Source organism: Rattus rattus, chromosome 12 (genome assembly GCF_011064425.1).
Source record: "Rattus rattus isolate New Zealand chromosome 12, Rrattus_CSIRO_v1, whole genome shotgun sequence".
NCBI lineage: Eukaryota > Metazoa > Chordata > Mammalia > Rodentia > Muridae > Rattus > Rattus rattus.
Window position 1 is genome coordinate 88,694,658 of NC_046165.1, and position 24,758 is coordinate 88,719,415.

The window sequence follows — 24,758 nt, forward strand, 5'->3', positions numbered from 1 at the left end:
TTTTTTTTTTAAGATTTATTTATTTCATGTATTGAGTACATTGTCGCTGTCTTCAGACAGACCAGAGGAGGTCATCGGGTCCCATTACAGATGGTTGTGAGCCACCATGTGGTTGCTGGGATTTGAACTCAGAACCTCAGGAAGAGCAGTCAGTGCTCTTAACCACTGAGCCACCTCTCCAGCCCGATTCTTTTTTTTTTTTTCTTAATCAGTCAAAGTCATCTAGGGGCAGGGACCCTAGGGTCTGGAAGTGTGGCTTTTCGGAGCCAAAATAAGACAAAGCATTAGAACCAATCACCAACAATGTTGTTGCATGAGGTCACTGATTTGGTTCTGAGCTTGTCACAGAGCAATTACCTGAAGCAACACTTAATTTTACAGCAAAATACGCTTGAGATTTTAAATAAAGCTGTCCCTGCTTGTCAATGAGCATGCACAGCATGTGGCAGGTGGTACTAAGAGCTACAGCTGCTGTTCCTTTTGTGTTACAAACAAGTCATTCCTCCCCTCACAAAGCAGTGTGTCTTCATCTCTCCTTATCAGACTGGCCCTATGACTTTTTTGACCCAGATGGTGACAAGTGGAAATGACAAACACACTGTGGACTTGCACAACAAAGGTGAACGGTCCCTACCTCTTGATCTGAACCCTCAAGCTGGTACTGTTGGGGTAGCTGATCGTGGGGAAGGCTTAAACAATAAAACCCAGACAGTGAATACTTGTAATGGCAATACTTGACCCATGGAAGCAAGAGGATCAGGAGTTCAGGAGTTCAAGGCCACCCAGGACTATGTGAGAGTGCTTCAAAATAACCACAAAACAACAACAACTACAACTGCCAAGACAAACAAACAAACAAACGATTTAAATAAAGAAGCAGTTGAAAAGATGGGGAACTGATAAATTACTATATTTTCAGCCTCAAGCAATCTGAAAGTAATGATATTATTTTGTGTGCTTAAAATACCATTGAGTGTCCCTACAATCCAAGACCAAATAAAAATCTGTGCCTCATACAAATACATCGTAATTCCTTTTGTTGACTGTCCTAAATTGTTTATTGGATATGTGTTTTACCAATATTACATGTATTAGCGTTAATGGTAGAGTTTGAGAGTATTGTGCCTTTTCCAGGTTGCACTGCGAGATCCACTAACAGTGTGGTGGACATTGTGACCCTTTCCAAGGCTATGGCTATTGCCATTAGCAGATGTCAGCCCATGCATCTCCCTGTGCTTGTGAACTGGTTTGGTGACGCACTGGGTGTCCGAATTTCTTCTGATAGCTTTATGGAATGGATTAACAAGGAAGATTCCACATCATGATTCCTACATAAACAAAAGTAATATGACTTGTCGCAATCTTTTTACTCTTTAAATAATAATATAAATAATATACTTGCAATTTAAAAGGTCAAATCATACAGAAAAGGAAAGAGAAGTAAAACTTTCAGTTTTTTGCTTCTTTCTTCATTCTAATACCTCTTCTCTACCTAGAGGCAATGGCAGAAGACATTTTCTGTGACTGTGGTTCACTCAACCAAGTTTGTTTTGCCATGCCATGACTATGAGGTGTGTGTGTGGTGTGTGGTGTGTGTGGTGTATGGTGTGGTGTGTGTGTGTGTGGTGTGTGGTATGTGGGGGGGGTGTGTGAGTGTGGGTGTGTGTATGTATGTTTGTATGTATGCATGTATGTATGTATATTGCTGTATTATGCAGGTTAGTATATGTGCATAGATTTCTGGATTTACTCATGACAAGAATTAAGCAGTAAATCTAATTTTATGACCTACAGAATTCATTAATTTAGAAAAGATGAATATTCTACCATACCCCCCACAAATGGACATCACTTGTTCACACATACATTTCCTTCTTGCTAGGCCCACATTTTCTCCACTAGGACCAAGGATGTATGCTACCAGCTGCTTACTTCCCTAAACCCAAGCACCCTACAGAGTAACAATTTCTGAGACATCGTTTTTTATTATCATGCACTTTCTTAGCTCTTTGATTTCATCACAAAACTTATTTTTCATATTTACATTTCATCTCTTTACAGGAGACTTCCATTATAATGAGTGATGGCAGAGAAACAAAGCTATGACATCATGTAACCAATAAACCAGTGATTGGCTGGTACCAGGGCCTGACAGGGAGGGAGCACTAGTAAATCTTTACTTCTTTGGATTTGTGCCACTGTACCAAGCTTGGAAAGGAAAATTGAAAACAGAAAGACGTGAAAATACATGGCAACTCTTTATCATAGACCTCTGTTTTCAGATTTTGGGCAAAATTAGTAACTAGATAGACAGCAGTCTGAGATCAAAGGTGCCATATTCTTGAATTCCAGGTATCTTTAGAAGAGGAGATTTGGGTTGCTTAATTCTAGAAACACACACACACACACACACACACACACACAGAGAGAGAGAGAGAGAGAGAGAGAGAGAGAGAGAGAGAGAGAGAGAGAGAGGAAATTCTACTGCATAATGCATAAAATAAAATACCTCAGGATCTTAAGAAAGAAACATCTTTTTTCTTGTTAAAAAACAGTTGAAACCAGACTTTCATTTCATTAGCAGATTCCAAAGTATGTTTATGTTTGCATTTAGTATGGAAAATATATCTGGAATAACATGGAAACAAGTCAGCTGGTCCAGTGATTCTTAGGCAAACATGAAGAGCCAAGTTCAATGCTCGGAAGCCATGTAAAGAAGTTGAGATGTAAAGAAGTTGAGTATGGTAAAGCAGGTTTATAACTTCAGTGCTGGGAAAGCAGAGGTACGTGGATTCTTGGACTCTTTGGCCAGCCAGCCTAAGCTACTAGGAAAGGTTCAGAGGAGTGAGAGAAACTCTGTCTCAATAAACTAAGTAGAATAGATTCTGAGGAACAAAATCTAAGGTTGTTGTCTGCATTCCACATGCATGACCATATACATGCCCTTATATCTGATCTCTCTCTCTCTCTCTCTCTTTCTCTCTCTCTCTCTCTCTCTCTCTCTCTCTCTCATACACACACACACACAAACACGCACACATCTTCTTTGATCTAATGACATAGATTATCTGCATGTGTGAGAGGATTAGATGGATGGACTTTTCTCCAGCATTTGCTTTCTTGCTTTCTTTTTTCTCCAAAAGGACGTGTGCTTACCAATTTCCTCTCAGCTTTTGGTTGGGAAGGTAGCCCTTACAGTGTATGACCACCTCAAGCACCATCAGATAATAACAATAGCATATTGTGTCTTGTAAAGATAAGCTGAGGAATATCCCCTACCTACATACCCCCCTCACATTGATGAATTCAGAAGCTATGACAAGAAATCACAAAGACGACTCAAATTCTGTCTTGCAGCTAAACAATCACATTTGAACTTGAACCTCTTCATATGTAAGCTAATGGCGCTGAAGCTGCTAAGTTGTTGGGACAAACCTGGAGACATCTACAGAGAAGTGTCTAGCTAAAATCAAGATAGATGGAAGGTCAACTTCAAAACAATTAAATAGTCTTCTTACATGTTAGCAGGAGCAGAAAGGGACAGCTAGAGTGTACTAAATGCTGTTTTTGTTATATCTATATTATTATATGAAATGGGCCAGATTTCTAAGATAAGATATCTGGGAGTTCAGCTCAAACTTCAACTTGAATCTACCTTTGTGTGAATTTGGACACTTGAAGATCTTGATTTCTCACTTGGATACCAGAGTCATACATTGCCTTAGAAAACTCAAGAGCATTTGGATGGTTTCAAGCAACCATGGTACTGGAAACCTCTCAGTTTACTGCTGCAGGTCAAATCCAGTCCTGAGGATTCTACGTAATTTTCTTTCCTTTGCACTCAATATTTTCCCTCACAGACAAAGAAATGTGAAATTCATGCATGCCTATTTTACTTGCATCTAAAATTTGGAAAACTATTACTTTTTTAAAAATAGGAAATCACTTCCAGAATATTCTTCAGACCAGTATCTATTATTGTACCACTCAAAAAATAAGCTCAAGAACTGAATACTTTTTTTTCAGAAATCACTGAAAACTTTGGGGGGGAAAATGACATGTGCCCCATCGTGAACTTAACCTGTGCTTCATTTCCTGAACACACATTCTCTGTGGGCGCACAATACCATCAACCCCCATTAAAAATCCAATACATCTCTGTCCTACTAGAGTGGTAATTCAGGAGGATTCTTTCAAAATTGAATCTGATTTAAAAGGGTGACACTTTTAGGAGCTGAATTTCAAAGCTACTAAGTCTTTCATTTATTTAATATTCTCCACAACGGCAACAAAGATGACTTTCAACACAAGTATAATATATTAACAATTTCAACTACCAAACAAACATAGTAAAAAAAAAAAATCAACCCTCTGCAGTTTTCAATCACATAGTTCACAAAGAAGCACAGAACATTCTAGTCAAGTGGGTAATTTGGCATCCTTGCCATCAAAGACAGTTTTAAACATGTAATTCAAAATGCCCATCGACAGCAAGTCTCTCTTGCTGCTTATGAATCTGTCAGGACGAATCTGGAAACATCAACATCTCTCAATTAAAAGCATAAACTCCTAAAATGAGAAATAAAATCACAGCAGCCTGAACAGGGCACTAGTGGCTAACTGACAGGCCAGCTTAATGTGAAAAATTTAGAGGTTGGAGGGAAAGGAAAAAGAATACAAAGCTTTAGACTTGCACAGCCACTTCCCCTGAAGAGATCAGAGCCCCTAAAGCACTTTATCATCTCATTAACTCCCTTGTTGCCTGCTGTGGGAGCAATGTCAGGGCAGAAGCCATTCATGAAGATCTGTAGCTGACAGTGCAGTGTGTAGGCACCAATTGTGAGGCCTATTACTTCGATTCTCTTTTCTGTATAAAGTGTGAGATTAGTGCTTAAGTCACAGCTGGAGGTGTGACACAGCATCAATTCTTAAACCAATTTATCCCTTTCCCCGACTCACCACACTACACAGATAATGATCTGAAATATTTCCATGTGCAGGTACATTATTAATGAACGATGACTGCATCTCTCAAAGAGAAATCAAAGACATCAAAAACATACCTAAGTGCTAATTAGAGACTTACTTAACTTCATGAGGATATTTAGAAAGTAGGTAACCCACGGGACTCATTTGTTGCTCAATGGTCTATCTATACATTCAGGCATCTGATTTCTTTCAATTATTTCCTTTCCATCTCCTGATGGAAAGATTACATACATGTTAAAGGGCATGCATGTATAAGAACACAGAGCAGGAAACAAAGGACACCATGTTACCATTACATACATTAACTTCTGAAAGGCAGTTTTCCAACATGCTACTTTATATCCCTTTACTTATTTTGTTTAAGAAAAAAAAAAGAAGCCTTCCTGAAGGCAGGGGCAGGGAGGGGGGAGAGCTGGAATCTCAGAATTGCAAACAATCCTGAGAGCTGAGGGAAGACCTCCATTTCTGCTCACATTCCTGGCCCCAAAGGAACCTTCCTAGTGTTCTCTGAATACAGGAACCTGGGAGCAGTCAGGGGCAGGACCCTTTTGGCTTCTGCCTGCTCCCAGAGATGAAAGTCAGTTGCCAGGAGCGCCTGCCAGCCTCAGGACATATAAATCCAGAAGTACTCTGGGACAGGACCCTTCCCATTTCTGCCTGTATCCACAGCTGAACTGGTCCCACAGCTCTCTGTACCTAAATCTCATGGGGGAGAGAGCTGGAATGTCAGAAGTGTGAACAATTCTGAGAGCTCAGGGGACACCACCATATCTGTTCACATTCCTGGCCCAAGAGGAACCTGCCTAGTGCCCTCTCTGCCCTCTGAGCACAGGAACCTAGGAGCAGTCAGGGGCAGAACCCTTTCAGTTTCTGCCTGCTCCCGGAGCTGAAAGCCAGTCATCAGGAGCACTGACTCACCTGAGAGCAGAGGTAAGACCAACACTTCTGCTCTGAGCAACCTGCCTGGAGGCCTCAGGACACACAAACCCAGGAGCAGTCTGGGACAGGACCCTTCTGGTTTCGGCCTGTGCCCATAGCTGACCTGGTACCACAGTTCTCAAGAGCCAGATCTGGCTGAAAGAAAACAGGTCTACAGGAGTGCTGACACACAGGCTTACACGAGGGTCAAGGCACATTAGGAGACAGCAAGAAAGCTAACACCAGAGACAACCTGATGATTAGAGTCAAGCACAGGAACCTAAGCAAAAGAAACCAAGACTATTTGGCATCATCAGAGCCCAGTTCTCCCACCAAAGCAAATACTGGATAGCCAAACACACCAGAAAAGCAAGATTTGGATTTAAAATCAAATCTCATGATGATAAGAGAGGACTTCAAGAAGGACATAAATAATTCCCTTAAAAAATTACAGGAAAAAAAAACAACCAAAAGGTGAAGGAATTGAACAAAGCCATCTAGCATTTAAAAATGGAAACAGGAACAATAAAGAAATCACAGAGAGAAATAACGCTGGATATGGAAAACCTAGAAAAGAGATCAGGAGTCATAGACGCAAGCACACCAACAGAATACAAGAGAAAGAAGAGAGAATCTCAGGGTCAGAAGATACCATAGAAAGCATTGACACAACCTCCAAAGAAAATGTAAACTGCAAAAAGCTCCTAACACAATACATCCAGGAAATCCAGGATGCGATGAGATAATCAAACTTAAGGATAATAAGTACAGTAAGAAAGTGAAGATTCCCAACTTAAAGGGCCAGTAAAAATTATAGAAGAAAACTTCCTGAACCTAAAATAAAACCTAAAGGAAGAGATGCCCATAAACATACAAAAAGCCTACAGAACTCTAAGTAGATTGAACCAGAAAAGAAACTCCTCCTGTCATATAATATTTAAAACACCAAACGCACAAAACCAAAAAGGAATATTAAAAGCAGTAAGGGGAAAAGGTCAAGTAACATATAAAGGCAGACCTATCAGAATGACACCAGACTTCTCACCAGAGACTATGAAAGCCAGAAGATCCAGAGCAGATGTCATATAGACCCTAAGAGAACACAAATGCCAGCCCAGGCTACTATACCCAGCAAAGCTCTCAATTAACATAGATGGAGAAACCAAGATATTCCATGGCAAAACAAAATATGCATAGTATCTTTCCACAAATCCAGCCCAACAAAGGATAATAGATGGAAAACTCCAACACAAGGAGAAAAACTACACACTAGAAAAAGCAAGAAAGAAATCTCCTTGCAAAAACCCCAAAAGAAGAGAGCCACACAAACATAGTTCCAACTCTAAAACAAGAATAAAAGGTAACAGCAATCACTATTCCTAAATATCTTGTGACATCAATGGACTCAATTCTCCAATAAAAAGATGTAGACTAACAGACTGGATATGTACAAAGAGGACCCAGCATTTTCCAGCATACAGGAAGTACAACTTAGTGACAAAGACAGAACATACCTCAAAGTAAAGGGCTAGGAAACAATTTTCCAAGCAAAGAGTCCCAAGAAACAAGCTGGAGTAGCCATTCTAATGACGAATAAAATTGACTTTCAACAAATATTATAAAAAAACATAAGGAAGAACACTTTATATTCATCAAAGGAAAAATCCACCAAGGTGATCTCTCAATTCTAAATATTTATGCTCCAAAACCAATAGCACCTATATTCATAAAAGAAATCTTACTAAAGCTCAAAGCATGCATTTACCTCACACAATAATAACAGGAGATTTCAACATTCCACTCTCAACAATGGACAGATCATGGAAACAGAAATTAAATAGAGACACAGAGAAACAGAAGATACAGAGACACAGAAGTTATGAACCAAATGGATTTAACAGATATTTATAGAACATGTCATCCTAAAACAAAAGAATAAACCTTCTTCTCAATACCTCATGGTACTGTCTCCAAAAGTGACCACATAACCAGTGAAAAAATAGGCCTCAACAAATACAAAAAGATTGAAATGATCTCATGCATCCTCTCAGACCACCATGGACTAAGGCTGGTCTTCAATAACAACAAAAACAACAGAAAGGCCACATACACTGGGAAGTTGAACAACGTTCTTTAGTGAAAACTTGGTCAAGGAAGAAATACAAAAAAGAAATTTAAGAATTTTTACAATTTAATGAAAATGAAGGCACAACATACCCAAACTTACAAGACATAATAAAAGCAGTGCTAAGATGAAAACTCAAAGCTCTGATGCCTCCAAAAAGAAACTGGAGAAAATATATACTAATGCCTTGACCGCACCTCTTAAAGCTATAGAATGAAAAGAAGCAAATTCATCCAAGAGCAATACAAGGCAGGAAATAATCAAAATCAGAGCTGAAATAAACCAAGGAGAAACAAAAAGAACTACACAAAGAATCAACAAAAACAGGCGCTGGTTCTTTGAGAAAAGCAACATCATAGATAAACCCTTAGCCAGACTAACAAGAGTACACAGAGAGTGTATTCAAATTCACAAAATCAGAAATGAAAAAGGAGACATAATGAAAGAATCTGAGGAAACTCAAAAAATCATCAGATTCTACTACATAACCCTGTACTCAACAAAACTGGAAAATCTGGATGAAATGGACAATTTTCTAGACAGATACCAGGTACCAAAGTTAAATCGGGATCAGATAAGCCATCTAAACAGTCCCATAACCCCTAAAGAAATACAAACAGTTATTAAAAGTCTCCCAACATGGGTTGGGGATTTGGCTCAGTGGTAGAGCGCTTGCCTAGCAAGCGCAAGGCCCTGGGTTCGGTCCCCAGCTCCGAAAAAAAAAGAAAAGAAAAAAAAAAGTCTCCCAACAAAAAAGATCCCATAACCAAATGGGTTTAGTGCAGGATTCTATCAGACCTTCATAGAAGACCTCATACCAATACTCTCCAAACTATTTCACATAATAGAAACAGAAGGAACACTATTCAATTCTGTCAATGAAGCCACAGTTACATTTATGCCTAAACTACACAAAGAATCAACAAAGAAAGAGAACTTCAGACCAATTTGCCTAATGAATATTGACCCAAAAATGCACAATAAAATTCTCAAAAACAATCTAAGAACATATCAAAACAATCCTCCATCATGATCAAGTAGGCTTCATTCCAGGGATGCAGGGATGGTTCAATATATGGAATTCCATCAGCATAATCCACTATGTAAACAAATTCAAAGGAAATAAAACATAATCATCTCATTAGCTGCTGAGAAAGCATTTGACAAAATTCAAGATGCCTTCATGGTAAAAGTCTTGGAAAGATCAGGAATTCAAGTCCCATACCTAAACATAGTAAAAGCAATGTACAGCAAACCAGTAGCCAACATCAAACTAAATGGAGAGAAACTTGAAACAATCCCACTGAAATCAGGGACTACACAAGACTGCCTACTCCCCCCCTACTAATTCAAAAAAATACTGGAATTCCTAGCCAGAGTAGTCAGACAAAAAAAAAAAAAAAAAAAAAAAAAAAAGGAAATGAAAGCTATACAAGGTGGAAAGTAAGATGTCAAAAAATCACTATTTACAGTGATATGATAGTATACTTAGTGACCCCAAAAGTTCCGCCAGAGAACTACTAAGCCTGATAAACAGCTTCAGCAAAGTGGCTGGGTATAAAATTAACTCAAACAAATAAGTAGCCTTCCTCTACTCAAAGGATAAACAGGCTGAGAAAGAAATTAGGGAAACAACATTCTTCACAATAGTCACAACTAACATAAAATACCTCAGTGTGACTCTAACAAAGCAAGTGGAAGATCTGTATGACAAGAACTTCAAGTCTCTGAAGAAAGAAATGGAAGATCTCAGAAGATGGAAAGACCTCCTGTGCTCATGGGTTGGCAAGATTAATATATTAAAAATGGCCATTTTTCTAAAAGCAATCTACAGATTCAATGCAATCCCCATCAAAATTCCAACTCAATTCTTCATAGAGTTAGAAAGAGTAATTCACAAATTCATTTGGAATAACAAAAACAAACAGGATAGCCAAAACTATCCTCAACAATAAAGGAACTTCTGGAGAAATCACCATCCCTGACCTCAAGCTGTATTACAGAGCAATAATGATAAAAGCTGTATGTTATTGGTACAGAGACAGTCAGGTAGGTCAATGGAATAGAACTGAAGACCTAGAAATGAACCCACACATCGATGGTCACTTGATTTTTGAGATAGGAGCTAAAACCACCCAGTGGAAAAAAGATAGCATTTTCAACAAATGGTACTGATTCAAATGAAGGTCAGTATGTAGATAATGCAAATAGATACATTGTTATTACATTGTACAATGCTTAAGTCCAAGTAGATCAACGACCTCCACATAAAACCAGATATATTCAAATTAATAGAAGGAAAATGAGGAAGAGCCTCAAACACATGGGCACTGGGAAAAATTTCCTAAACATTACACCAGTAGTTTATGCTCTAACATTAAGAATCAACAAATGGGACCTCATAAAATTTCAAAGCTTCTGTAAGGCAAAAGACACTGTCATTAGGACAAAATGGCAACCAACAGATTGGGAAAAGATCTTTACCAATCCTACATCTGATAGAGGGCTAATATCCAATATATACAAAGATCTCAAAGTTTAGAACTCAAGACTCCAGAGAATCAAATAACCCTATTAAAATATTGGATCTAGAGCTAAACAAAGAATTCCTAGCTGAGGAAGACTGAATTACCTAAAGAAACCTTTCAACAGTCATCAGGGAAATGCAAATCAAGACAACCCTGAGATTCCACACCAGTCAGAATGACTAAGAGCAAAAACTCAGGTGACAGCAAATACTGGCTAGGGTGTGGAAAAAGAGGAACACTCCTCCATTGTTTGTGGGATGGCGAGCTGGTATAACCCCTCTGGAAATCAGTCTGGAGGTTCCACAGAAAATTGGACATTGCACTACCTGAGGACCCAGCTATACCTCTCTTGGGCATATACCCAAATGATACTCCACCATATAACAAAGACACATGCTCCACTATGTTCATAGCAGCCTTATTTATAATAGCCAGAAGCTGGAAAGAACCTAGATGCCCTTCAACAGAGGAATGGATACATAAAATGTGGTACATTTACACAATGGAGTACTACTCAGCTACCAAAAACAATGACTTCGTGAAATTTATAGGCAAATGGATTGAACCAGAAGATATCATCCTCAGTGAGGCAACCCAATCAAAAAAGAAAAAAAACACACATGCTATGCACTCAATGATAAGTGGACATGAGTTGAAAATCTTGAAATACCGAAGATACAATCCACAGACTGTGTTTTCCTATATTTCTACAGGTATTTCTTCAGGTATATTAGGATATGCGAGGCTTGCTGTACTAGGAGAGCTGGGTTCTGATTGCATTGGTTTTCATTGATTATGTCCTTGCACTTTTGCCATATGATTTTCTCTGTTGTAGCTGGCCTGGGTGTCCCAGTTTGGAGCATGCCTCCAGGAGGCAGGTGGAACTGTGTGTCTAGTCCAGAGTTAGTATAGGCTTCCTGTGCTCCTGGTTAGAGCAGGCCTCCTACAGACAAGCAAGACTGCGATGTTGGGGACAGGGAAGGGAAGGCATGCTGTTCCTCTGTAAGTGCCAATAGAGATAAAGACTGGAAGGGAGATGGGGCTCTGAATCCATGTCTGCTGGGCTCTGTGGAATCTTAGCTGGAATGGGAGTTGGGGCAGGAGTCTCACCTGAATCTCTGTCAGAGTTGTCCTCCTGGGAGACATGCAGGGCTGTAACGTGGGAGGTAGGCACGCAAATCCCCAGCAAGACTTACATTCTTAAATGTTTTCTGGGGAATGATCAAAATATATAGACCCCATTAAATATAAGTTCTCAACCTATTGGATGAAAATCTAGATCTTAACATCATTCTAAAAGGATTTCTTATACATATCACTGAATTAAAACACTATTATGGCCCTAAAATAGAAAATCAGAAGCTATCTTAACCCAACTGAGATTTCTGCAATCAGGTAACATCTAGTATCCAATCCATATTTTCACCTATCAGATCACTAATTCTAACTCCTAGTTTGGTTCCCCTAATTTTGCTAGTTAGGTGAATGAAATATGAATACATTCAAAAGTTCCATTACTGGTAATCCCATTCTAGATTTTTAAAAGTTCCATCTTCTGCCATATTCTCCAAGTAAGACGTTTTTCTCTGCAAGAGGAGAGAAAGCCACATGAAGATTTGAGCTCCCAGCTCTTCTTGACTTCAGATGCTATCTGGTGTTTGCTCTTCTTGAGTTTTAATTAATTGTCTTGCCTTCCTGAAGTGTGACATGTGAGTGTCAGAAATGGAAATGAGTGCATTTTAACTCATTCTGTTTCTCTATATCATTGTCCTTCTGTCATTTCAATATGAAAACATGTCACTAAAGTCTTCCAAATATTAATTTTTAAACAGAAGCTATAAATAATTGGTCCTGTGAAGAAAGTACACTTAGGGGTAACTTGAACAACAGAAACAGAAACCTCATACATGACCAGTAATGATAAGTTTTAATTTTTAACTTGGCACAGTATAGAATACCCTGGGAAGGAAGACTCAATCTAGATCAGACTGGCCTGTGGGAAGGTCTGTAGATGAGTGTCTTGACTGACTTAGCTTTTATGTGAAATCCTAGCCTGAAAATGGTCAGCACCACTCCCTAATTTTGAGGTGTGGACTGTGGGTGGTTTACTAATAGAGAAAGCTTCCTGACTATATATGAACTCATCCATTTCTTTCTTCTCTTAACTGCAGATGTGACTATTTGCTTCAGGTTCCTGTCTTGACTTTCCCCAAGTGATGGGTTTAACTTGGAATAGTGAGCTAAAATAATCCCTTTGTTTCCTACATTGATTTTCTATTGAGATATTTTACCACAGCAACACAAAGGACAAACAAAGGCATGGCCTTTCACAGAGGCACACAAGCTTGGAGCTATAGAACAGGTCAACTTTTAATCTTAGTGGATCACAGCCCTACCAGCAAAGAGGCCACAGATCAAGGCAGAAGTTGAATGTCTATTAATTGCCCAGCTAAGCTCCTGGATGGAATCCTCTTGAATGTGATGGAACTCAAAAGGATAGGACAGAGTACCTGAGTTCATGAAACAATTATAAAAAGTAAATCACAAAACAGCAAAAGGAAATGTGAAATAATATTTTTAAACTGCCACACAATTATGGTCAAGCAAAATAATTCCATTTCAAATATGATTTAACAGTTACAACAGAATATTTTAAAACAGGGAATCAGTTTCAACCCAAACATTGATTAACTCAAAGGAAATCTTATGCTATGTATATGTTCTCTCCCTAAAGTTTGATCAATGTTTTGTATAATAATCTCAAATATAATGTAAATATTCTTTAATTTTTAAATGTTATGAGAATTCCATACAAGAGGACTATATTTCTGTCACTTTTACCTCTCCAATCCCAACCATAAGCCTCTACTTTCTCTTAAATTTATGACTCTTATTTAAACATACACACACATACACACAAACAAGTGTTACCAAGTTCATTTTGTGTTGTGGGTATATGTATGTGTTTTGTGCTGACAATTTGGGATTGAATAATCTGTCAGAGAACTTAACTGAAACTTTTTCAACCTCATTTCTAATGGTAGTTCTTAAATACGTTAACCTCCCTTTTAGCCCACCACCCATCAGAGGTAGTGGAAAGAAAGGACTCAGGGGAAAAGGAGGAAGTGGACCTGTTGAGAAAGATTCTATGGATCTTTGCCCCCTGCGCACAGGGACCTAGGAGCAGTAGGGGCAGGCCCCTACTAGTTGCTGCCCTCACAGAGAGCTGAGAGCCAGGTGCCAGGAGCAACTACAGGCCTGAGAGCAGAACACTCTGTTCCCATAGCTGGCTAAAAGAAAACAGGAAAACAGGTCTACAGGAATGCTGACACACATGTCCACAGGAGGGTCAAGCCACCATCAGAAACAGCAAGACAAGCTAACACCAAAGACAACCTGAACATGTCAAATACAGAGGCAAATGCTAGCAGCAAACTTCTGAACTGAGAACGGGATCCTGTGGGAGGAATTAGAGAAAGAACTGAAAGAGCTGAAGGGGCTTGCAACCCCATAAGAACAACAATGCCAACCAACCAGAGCATCCAGGGACTAAACCACTACCCAAAAACTATACATGGACTGATCCTGGGCTTCAACTACATATGTAGCAGTGAATAGCCTTATTGGGGCACCAGTGGAAGGGAAAGCCCTTGGTCCTGTCAAGGTTGGACCTTCAGTGTAGGGGATTGTTGTGGGGGCACTACTTGGAGTGGATGGGGAGAACACCCATATATAAGGGGAGCAGGAGGGGTTAGGGGTCTGATGGACAGGAAACTGGGAAAGGGAATAATATTTGGAATGTAAATAAGAAATACCCAATTTAATAAAAATGGAAAAAAGTTTGAAAGAAAGAAAGTAAGAAAGAAAGAAAGAGAGAAAGAAAGAGAGAAAGAAAGAAAGAAAGAAAGAAAGAGATAGATAGATAGATAGATAGATAGATAGATAGATAGATAGATAGATAGATAGATAGATTGATTCTTTGGAGCAACTCTTGACTGTGTTGTCTAGAAATTGGCAATTTAGATTACAGGTTAACAGCAGCTCTATCCGCTCCCAAACACTTCATGCGTAACCAGCTGTCCAGTTCAGTAGAGTTGGGATAGCAAACACCAGTCAGTAGCTGTGGCATTACCTAGCAGAGAAGGCCAGGCCTCAGCCTCTGCAGGAGGTACCAGGGCCAGCAGTAACACCAGGAAAAGTTCTCAGCTATGCCTCTCTCAGGGAAGACCCAAGACTCAAAGCATTGCACAGACAGCTCCATGACCAAGCCAAGCTCAGCGTCCATCATAGTCCATCGAGTCCTATTTATACCTCAAACAGCACACATCCTCCATGGGTCTTGCCTCAGTACTGGTCTTCCCTTGGCATGGGTCTTGCCTCAGCACATGCATCTGTCTCAGATGACATCATTCTGTCAATCAGCCTGAGTCCCTAGAAGCAGCAAGAAACTGCAGCACACTAGCAGAGGGTTTTTTGTTTTTGTTTTGTTTTGTTTTGTTTTTGGTGTGTTTCTCTCTGTGGAGTCCTGACAAATGAAACTCAACTATGCAATGTAAGGCGATGCCTGTTGTTAGCAAAGAATCCTTCATCAAGTGTCCTTTCACATGCTTGCCTTAGCAGAACATCCTTTCACCAGCTTCCAGAGCCCTACATTCTTATCTCACAGAAGATGTCCTAATTTCGTAGCTAGGAAGAATCAGAGAGATGAGTGTGATTGGGATGCATAAAGTAAAACTCACAAAGAATTAATAAAATATAATATTAACAATAAATTATTTACCCAGGAGCAGGCCATGCCAGTCAGAAGAACAGGTGAGTGACCTGCCAGCCATTGGCACTGCCCACAATTTAGTTTCCCAAACTCACTCCACTACCTCATGAACCCACCCCATCACTGCCCTCTTCCTGGCCCCTGGTCCCAACTGGGCAGACTTCTACTGCTCAGATACTGGCTACAGGGTTCAGAAGAACATACGAGTGACCTACCTGCCAGATGAACTGCCCCACTCCCTGGATTTGGCTCCTAAAGACATATTCCACTGTCCCTTCACTTCCCACTTTTCCTTCTGCTGCTATGCCCTGGGCCTCAACTCAGGCAGACTTTTGCTGCCCAGGAGCAGGTCATGCCAGTCAGAAAAACAGGTGCAGAATAAGCAAGTCAGAAAGACAGGTGAACTCAGGCAAAGACTGATTGGAGTGCAAACTTGTACAACCACTTTGAAAATCAATTTGGCAGTTTCTCAGAAAATTGGAAATAGTTCTACACCAAGACCCAGATATCACTCTGGGGCATATACACAAAAGCTTCCTTACTATACCACAAGGATACTTGCCCAACTATGTATATAGCCTCTTTATTCATAAGAGCAAGAACCTGGAAACAACCTAAATATCGCTCAACTGAAGAATGGATAAAGGAAATGTGGTACATCTACACAGGGGAATACTATTCAGCTATTAAAAACAAGTACATCATGACTTTTGCAGACAGGTGAATGGAACTTAAAAAATAATATTATCCAGAGTAAGGTAACCCAGATCCAGAAAGACAGGTACAATATCTACTCATCTATAAATAGACATTAGCCATAAATACAGGATAACCACACTATGATCCACAGACCCCAAAAAATCTAAGTAAAAAGGAGAGCCCAAGGGAGAATGTGTAAATCTCATTCAGAAGGGGAGATAAAATAGATTCCAGAGGTGGATCAAGGGAAGCAACTGCATGGGGAAAAGGGATAAAGAGAGGAATGGGGATGGGGACCAGGTATGGGCAGAAGGGAGGCAGGAGAGGGCTGGGAGTGAAAACCAAAATTGGTGGGGTACATCTCTGGGATCTGCCTGAGACCTGGCATAGGAGAGGCACCCAGGAATCTATGGGGGTGACTGTAGCAGCTGGGGATACAGAGACTGAAGTGGCCATGTTCTGGAGCCAGGCAATACTTCCAGTGTAGAGAGGAGCGCATCAATTCACCCACAACCCCTAAATTTTTCCTGCCTACAAGATGCACATGGATGAAGAGGGAACAGAAAATGAGGAACTGGGCAATCAATGTCTGGCCCGACTTGAGACCTATCCATGTGAGAGAGTAATCTTTCTAAAACAGATCAGAACCATCTACCTAGGAATGGTGATACCTACAAAGGGCTCCCTCCCGTAACCATCAGCAGGAAAGACAATGCCTACACGCTAACTTGATCTGGGTAACTGAGCTTTTCTCTCAGAAGACTCTAGCCTGTGTCAAATTGACAAATCAAATTGAGAAAAATGAAACTATGTAAGAGCAACATGAAAAGGACAGCAGTAAAGGCTGGATGTCACTGCTACTGACACAATCCTCAGGATGGCAGCACCTGTAAGGCAACTTAGCAGCCATTGCTTTGAGAATTGCTTGATAAGAACACTGAGACTAGCCCAAGGGCTGAATATGCTAAGCCAGGGAGTCAACTCAGCCGTAGAAATTTGAACTGTGTTATTTGTGTTTGAGTTTCAACAATGTGAAGAAATGTGGTCCAGAAATACAAGGTTTCTGGTTAGAAGGCATCAGAACAGCACATGAAGATGACTGAAAAATGTTGTTTCAACGAAGTTGAAGAAGCATGAGTCTAGCCTGGCATGAGAAAACAGAATTCACGCACTTCTAACCATGTCAATTAAATGTATTAATTCAGTGTACATACAGGCTAATTTCCATATTCCCTACAACATTGTACCTGCACACTTCAGTCTAAAGTAAATAGAGGGTGTTTATGTGTGCAAGTACTTGTACATGTATGCAAGTGTATTTGCATGTGTCAGGTAGGTAGTCAGTTTTTAAATTATTTTTAACGAGATACCTTAGAAAATCAAGTTTTTAGTCGGGCATAGAAGAATAACATTCTTATTACTCAGGAGGTTGAAATGAGAAAACTGGGATTTTAAGGTAAGTCTAAGTTTTATAGTCAGAATATTTGATATCTTAGCCACATGGTGCACATATGTATATATATATAGGCAAAACATAAATACACATAACACAACAGATTTTTCCAGTGCCAGGAGAGATTTAAAACTAGTTAAACTGTATCAAAATTAATTTGCAGCTTATTAAAATGCAGCAAAAGGAAGACTAGCAATAAACTGTAATTTCAAATGTGTATATTGGAAAAGAGGGAATGTATTTTTAAAAAAGCATCTGAGCCATGACTATAGGGAGGAAGAGAAAGGACACAACATAGACATAGAGAAGAAAGAAGATATGCATAAGAGGTAACAAGAATAACCCATCTGAAAATGAGGAAGCAATAGAGAATAAGAAACAACCAAAACACTTGATTTTTTTTAAATCAGTGAAATTGATACATTTAGTCAAGAAAACTGAGAAGTATACAAAGAGCAGGCACAAGTTGGTAATTTGGAAATAGAAGGTTATCACTATTGATCTTATAGATTTTCAAATAATAATGAAATATTATTAAGAACTCAATGACCAGAAATATGAAAATAGATTGGCTTTTGAAAAAACAGCCAATGAGAACTCACAATTAGAAGCATTTGAGACATACCTCGTCAACATTTACTAAAGAAGTAAAATTAATAACTAGTAACTGTTCAAAGAAAGAGAGAAAGCATTAGACCCAGCTAGCTTCACTGGTGAATTATTTAGAACTTTTAAAGAAAGAAATTACACCAACCCTTCATAAGCTCTTTCAAGAATTTAAAAATAAACACTTCTTAATTCATAATATGAACTGATCACTATTGTAATTAAAAACATAAGACACTACAAAACAGAAAAACTACAGGCACATGCATTTTTTGAGGATGTAAAAGTCCTCAAGAAAATATTAGCAAATGGAATCCAAAGGAGCTTGGGATACAGCTCAGCAGTCTTGTGCTTGCCTGGCATTTGTCATCTAAAATTCTATCTCACACTTCTCAGAATGGTTAAAAGAAATCCAACTTGAGTAAAGAAATATTTATACTGAAAAAGCAGATTCTCCGGTCTTAAAATCAGGATTAGATTATGGGTATTTTTTCCTAGCACTCCTTTCAAAGAAGAGAGAGAAAATTCTCTTTTTACTATTTTCTTCTTTCAATATTGTTTTTGAGACTTTAGTACAGAAATACAATGCATTTTCATCATATCTACTTCTCCTTTGTTACCCACAAGCTCTCGTGTGTCTCTCTGCATCCCAGTGTCAAATCCATGCCCCCTTCTTCTATAATTGGTGTGTGTGTGTGTGTGTGTGTGTGTGTGTGTGTGTGTGTGTGTGTGTGTTTGCAGATAGGTAAGTAGGTAGATAAATAGGTTATAGATAGATAGATAGATAGATAGATAGATAGATAGATAGATAGATAGACAGACAGACTACTAAGGTCCATTAATGTTACCTATACATGGGTATAGATCTAACAATAAAAGTAAACTCCCCCTCCTCCTCTCTGCAGCCATCCATTGCCTGTAGTTCCTCAATTTGGGGAAGGACTTTGTGAGCCCCTCCCGTTTGTGCTGATAACATTGTGGTCTTTTGCAGGAAGTCATATTGTTGAGAGTTCATGGTCACAAATACCCAGTCATGTACTGAAGACACATTACTGCTGTCTTCTCAGTCCTCTGCCTTCTACAGTCTTTCCATGCCACCCACCTGCGATTGTTCTCTGAAGTCATGCTACATGCTTGGCTTCATGAACATAACTGAAAGTCTTAGCTAATCCAGAAACGTAAGAAAACTTTGCAAAAGATGTGAGGTTGTTTCCTCCCCAAATGTGAACAGGACAGGACAACAATGGACAGGATAAAGTTGACAGGGGACAGTCCACCCAGTTTACACCCTACACAAAGAACTGCACACAACTAAGAAATGCTGAGAACGGGAGAAATCATCTTCCACAGGAAGAGCACACTAAGTGACTATCCTAAACCAACATACATAAAACATACATAAAAGTAACATTACATATTCTGAGAAGGTTGTATTTAGTAATATATATGTGGAAGGGCTTTGAGGGAGGAAAAAGAAGAGGGAAATGATGTATTTGTATTATAATCTTAAAAAACAAAAGTAATAAGTAGAAATTACTTCCAAATAAAAAAATAAGTAAAAGACATAGCTAAAAGAAAGTGTGATATAAACTGTTACATTCTCAAATGCCATGAGTGAGTATGTGAGCACAAAATGTAAAACATATGTGAAAAATGCTTCTGGGCATTAAAAACTACCATCTTATAACAAAATGTAAAGTACAAGGTTAATAAATGAAAGTGTGCTTTTGTTTTGTATGTTTAAAATGAAAAAATAGATTTGAAATTAGTAACAACATTAAGCGTATTAGTACCAAACATGAAGAAAATTTAGCAAAATAGTACCATATCTAAAGAAGAAAATGCCAGACTGAAATGGGTCAAAGGCCTGCCAGACTGGAGTGAGTGCATGTTTCTGCGTTTCTGCTGACGAGGGCTCAGTTTTGGTCAGAATGTCAGCTTTTTTTTTTTTTTTTAGTTTAATCTATAAGCTGTGTGCATTTCCTGTGGAAACCTCAGAAAATCACTTTGTAGGGATCAATAAGCAGATTCTAATATTTATGCAGAAAGGCAAAAGAGCAAGATCAGAACAATCTTGCAGAAAAGTGATGAAGTCAGGGGGATAGACTGTACTAAACAATAAGATTTACTATATATACAGAACTACAATAATCAGGTCAAGTTATTGACAAATAAATCAATAAAGCAGACAAAAAACAGAACTAGATACACATAGATAAAATATTCAAATAACCTCTAGCAGAGGAGCAGAGGAACGTGATGGAGAAAGCAGTTATCTCAGTCAATGTTCCTGGAATAATTGGAATAGGAAAGCAGCAGGAAGAGGTGGGAGTGTGGGTGGAGAAGAGAAGGGAAAGGGTGGGAAGGAGAGTAGAAAAGAGGAGCAGGAGGAGGAGTAGGAGGAGGAGTGTGAGGACAAGGCCAAGGAGGAATGGAGGGGGGAGGAAGAAGGGGACGAGGAGGAAGACGATTAAAAGCATTAAGAAAGGAAGGAGCCTAGGGAGGAGAAAGGGGTGAAAGGAGATGAGGAGGATGAAGAAAAACAGGAGAAAGGAAAAGAAGGAAGAGTGAGTATACGCATAAATTTTTTGCAACCTACTTTCAATAAGGGTTCAACCTCTCCTCACCCAACAGAGGGAGTAGAAGAGAAAAGTCATTAAGGTCTGGAGGAAGTGGACCTGCTCAGTGTAGTTCTTTGGGGGCAAGCTTGATTTTCTTTGGCACTAGTCCAGTCCTATAGCAAACATTAAATAAGATTCAGCAGTTGCAGACCGGTCCTCTAGGCAGGCAGACACCAGGGACAAACCAGCAGCTACGGTCCAGTCTTTTTAGCAAGCAGACACCTGGAAGCTATAGTTCAATCCTGAAGAAACCTCCAGGCTCATCAACCAGCTTGAGGCAAGGACACTGAAGCGACAAGCTGCCACAAGAACCTCACAAGCAGTTCTTAGGAGGCTACCACAAGTCGAGCTCGACAACTCTATGGAAGGCAAACCAATAAATGTGTGTCTTTAGCAAAGGATGGCAAAGTGGAGCAAACCAAACCAATGCTCAGTGCTCATCTCCCACTGTCTGAGGGGTCATATTCATATTCATAACAGGACCTTCAATATGTTTGCTATATCAAAACATCCTTTAACCTGTGTCTTGCTTCCTGAAAACATTCTTTCACGTCTTTGATTTAGCAATAATTCTTTCACCTGTGTGCCCCAGCAAAACATCATCTTCCATAATTAACTTTCCAAAGAACTAGAAGTTTTCACTTCAAGCAAGGAAGGGAAGAAAAGAAGGGAGAGGAAAAGCTAAGAATAGGGAGAGAGTGGAGAAGAAAAGTTAGAAGGAGAAGGAAGGAGGAGGAGGAGGAAGGAAGGGGAGGAGAAGGATGAAGGAGGAGGAGAAAAGAAAGACTCTTGACCTGGATCTTATTTTTTTCATTAATATTAACTCAAGATGGACTGAAAACCTAAATTTAGTGACAATAAACCATCTCAGGAGATAAAATAATAAACCAAGATAACCTTGCACCTAAACACTTTGTAGAAGCAGCACAAAAGAAGAATATGGTGGCTGAGTTAAATCCAGTAAATTTTAGTTTTGTTCAGTGAATGGCGTTAAGAGAATGGCAAGGCCAGGAACAGTCTAGAGCACATTTGCTGAAGGCACACCATACCGAGGGCTGTGAGCATCACTTAGTCTTGACATCAGACAATAAGAAAGCCGAGTGCTTCTGCGTTTGCTCTTTATAATTTTCTATAGTGCACCAGTTTGTTTATTGCTCAGACTTACATCACTGTAGTAAATTGCCTAACACATGATTTAGAAAATGGGGCTTATTTTGCCTCCACTTAAGTTTGGCCTCCGGTCCATCATGGCAGGACTTAGGAAAGAAAATAACTCACACGCAGAGAGAATCAGGCTGGTTCCAAGCCCAGACTGAGAGCTGTGGAGGAAGTAGTCAATACCTGGGCATGTGGGGATATTCATCTTCAAGCACTATCAATTTGCATACAGAATGCCCCTAAATAAATTATCTTAAAAGTGCAGGAGAAAAAAAAATGTTACATATCATCGGTTACTAGGGAAATGCAAATTACAGTCACAATAAGCAAGCACTTTGCACCCATTAAAGGAACCATAATCCAAAAGAGATGACAGCAAACCAGAACAAGGCCAGGAACAACGTGGACAGATCAGACACAGCTGACGGGAAAGCACATGTGCACAGTCCTCTCAGAGATAGGTTTGAAAGTTACTCAAAAAGTTAAATAGTAAGGGAGAGTAATTCTTTTCTTGGAGTGGGCATCAGTAGGTTCCCCATTCTCCAGGGAATGGCTCTACACCAATGTACACATGGAGAGCATGAATTGGACTCAGTGGCCTCTTTTTTTTTTAAGGCATGAAATTGGAATAGGGACATGTTGTAAAAATGTGGTGTGTGTTGTTGGGGTACATGGAAAGATGATATGATCCTATTTTGTCGTACATTTGAATGGAAATGTCCCCCCATAACCTCAGATATTTTGATACTTGGACCCCAGTTGGGGGTACTGTTTTAGGATGCTTAGGGGGTATGTTCTTGACAGAGAAGTAAATCAGTGGACATGGGATTTGAGAGCAGAAGGACATGTCCTACTTCCACTTCCTTTGTTCTACTTCACTCTGGTGGCTCAAGGTGTCAGCTGTCAGCTTGCTCCTCAAGCGCCATGGCTACCTCCCACCTGTGATGGACTCAGTCCTCTACACCTCAAGGACAAATAAATTCTTCCTTCTGTAAATTGCTGTGTTATGGTAGTCATCACAACTCCTCTCTCTCTCTCTCTCTCTCTCTCTCTCTCTCTCTCTCTCTCTCTCTCTCTCTCTCTGTGTATCTGTGTGCCTGTTTGCCTGTGTGTGTCTGTGTGAAATTCTCAAGAATAAAAAAAAAATATTTTGAAAAGTTATATTTGTCATCTACGTAGCAGTTCAACACAGATATCCCCAGGTAAAATTCAATAGATGACCCCAGAAACATCTGTATTCAAAGTCCATAGAGATATTGTTCTGAATACGCCAAACTTGAAAATAGTAGCTATAAACCAGAAATAGTCTAAATTTGATGTGATAGGTCTAGACCACAGAATATATAATTTAACAACAAATCTGAAGAAGTTGCTAATACAATGTACTAATACATTTTACAATAAAACTTCAGAAACACTGTGCTAAATGCCAGAAGGCACACTCAGAGACCACCTATGTGTTACCCAGAAACAGGTGAATGAAGCACAAAATTGTGGTTACCTGGAGTCAGGGGTGAAATAGGAACCCAGTGAAAATGGACATGAAAGACAGTGTTGGGTACATTTTCAATATGAGTTCTGGTGATATTCACATAATTCTAAAATGCAAAAATTAAGTTACTAGCTAAATGTCCACTCCTTGTGGGGTACAGCATTCATTCACGATCGCTCGGCCTTTGTGCCCTGCATAGAGACAATGGGTCTATGGTTAGCTGTCCACCTGTACCCACATGTCTCCTTCTACCCAGTTTGAGAGTTAGTGCTAATTTCACTCAGAACTGCCCCATATCTCTTTTGGCATCTCATGCTCTTATGTGAAACTTTTTTCCATAATTAAGGAAAAATGCAAAACAATTTTCCCATGAATGTGACTTTACTCTGTTTTCCTTCTACCACATAAATAATAGCTTTATTTTAAAAGATACACTAAAATTTATTTCTTCATTCTGTGTGTTTATGTGCCACCCCTATGTGGTGGTCAGAGAATAACTCATTTCAGTTGAATCTTTCCTTCAGCTATGTAGCCACTGAATTCAGATTACTTGCCAGCAAACATCTTTATCCACTGAGCCAACAGCCTTAAGATCTTTTACATCTGCTGATTTTATTTCTTTATTCCTTCTTCAACTCACTGACATCTAATTTCTGACCTCAGCTATTTAAGGAATATTCTTTTTGAAAAGTTCACAAATCACCTTGAATTTCCTGTTCTTTGGCTGATTGTCTTTTAAGCATTTGACCTTGTTATCTTAGCCTATTAGAACTCTTAGCTCTTTAGATTCCTGATAACATACTTTGTTCTTTCTCAAACTATCTGACCATTCATGTATGAGCGCACTCCTACTGTTAGTATCAGTTCCCTGTAGAGTTCTACTCTTAGTTGATTCCATTCTAATTAGCCATCACTTTGGATGATTTTATGCAATTGTGTTCATAGAAACAATTTTATACAGGAGTGAGTACATTAGAAGGCTTAGCTATTTGCCACCTCAGTGTTCGCATCCTTGTCATGGTGTCTTGTAATGTTCCATCCTGTCATACCAACAGTATGTGTTGGTGTATGAATGTGTATGTGTATATGAGTGTGTGGGTGTGTGAATGTGAGTATAAGAGAGAAAGAGAGGCAGAGACAGAGGAAGACAGGTAGAGAGACAGAGAGATGGAGGTGTAGAAGTTAGATTTACTTAACAAAAATACTCGTTAGAGTTGATCCCAGAATTCATAGGAGGTTGCCTTTTTTCAAATACCAGCTTCTCTAAATTCAGAAGTAAGTATTTTGAAAAATACCTATAGCAAAACTAAATCATTCAGAGAAATGTTAGTGGAAATTCTTCCCATATATTGGCTTTCTTGGTGCTTTCTTAGTGTTAATAATATTTGTTTCTATGAC

The 24,758-nt window shown here is 39.3% G+C and overlaps 1 protein-coding gene across 1 annotated transcript in view; it reads left to right on the top strand.

The window, feature by feature from the left end:
• Window positions 1–570: 570 nt before the first annotated feature.
• The window catches only part of LOC116913284 (60 kDa heat shock protein, mitochondrial-like), a 36,333-nt gene continuing 12,145 nt past the window's right edge, over window positions 571–24,758 (top strand). The window contains 2 exon segments of the mRNA XM_032917412.1: window positions 571–721; window positions 1,135–1,251. Coding sequence (XP_032773303.1) covers window positions 571–721; window positions 1,135–1,251 — 268 coding nt within the window.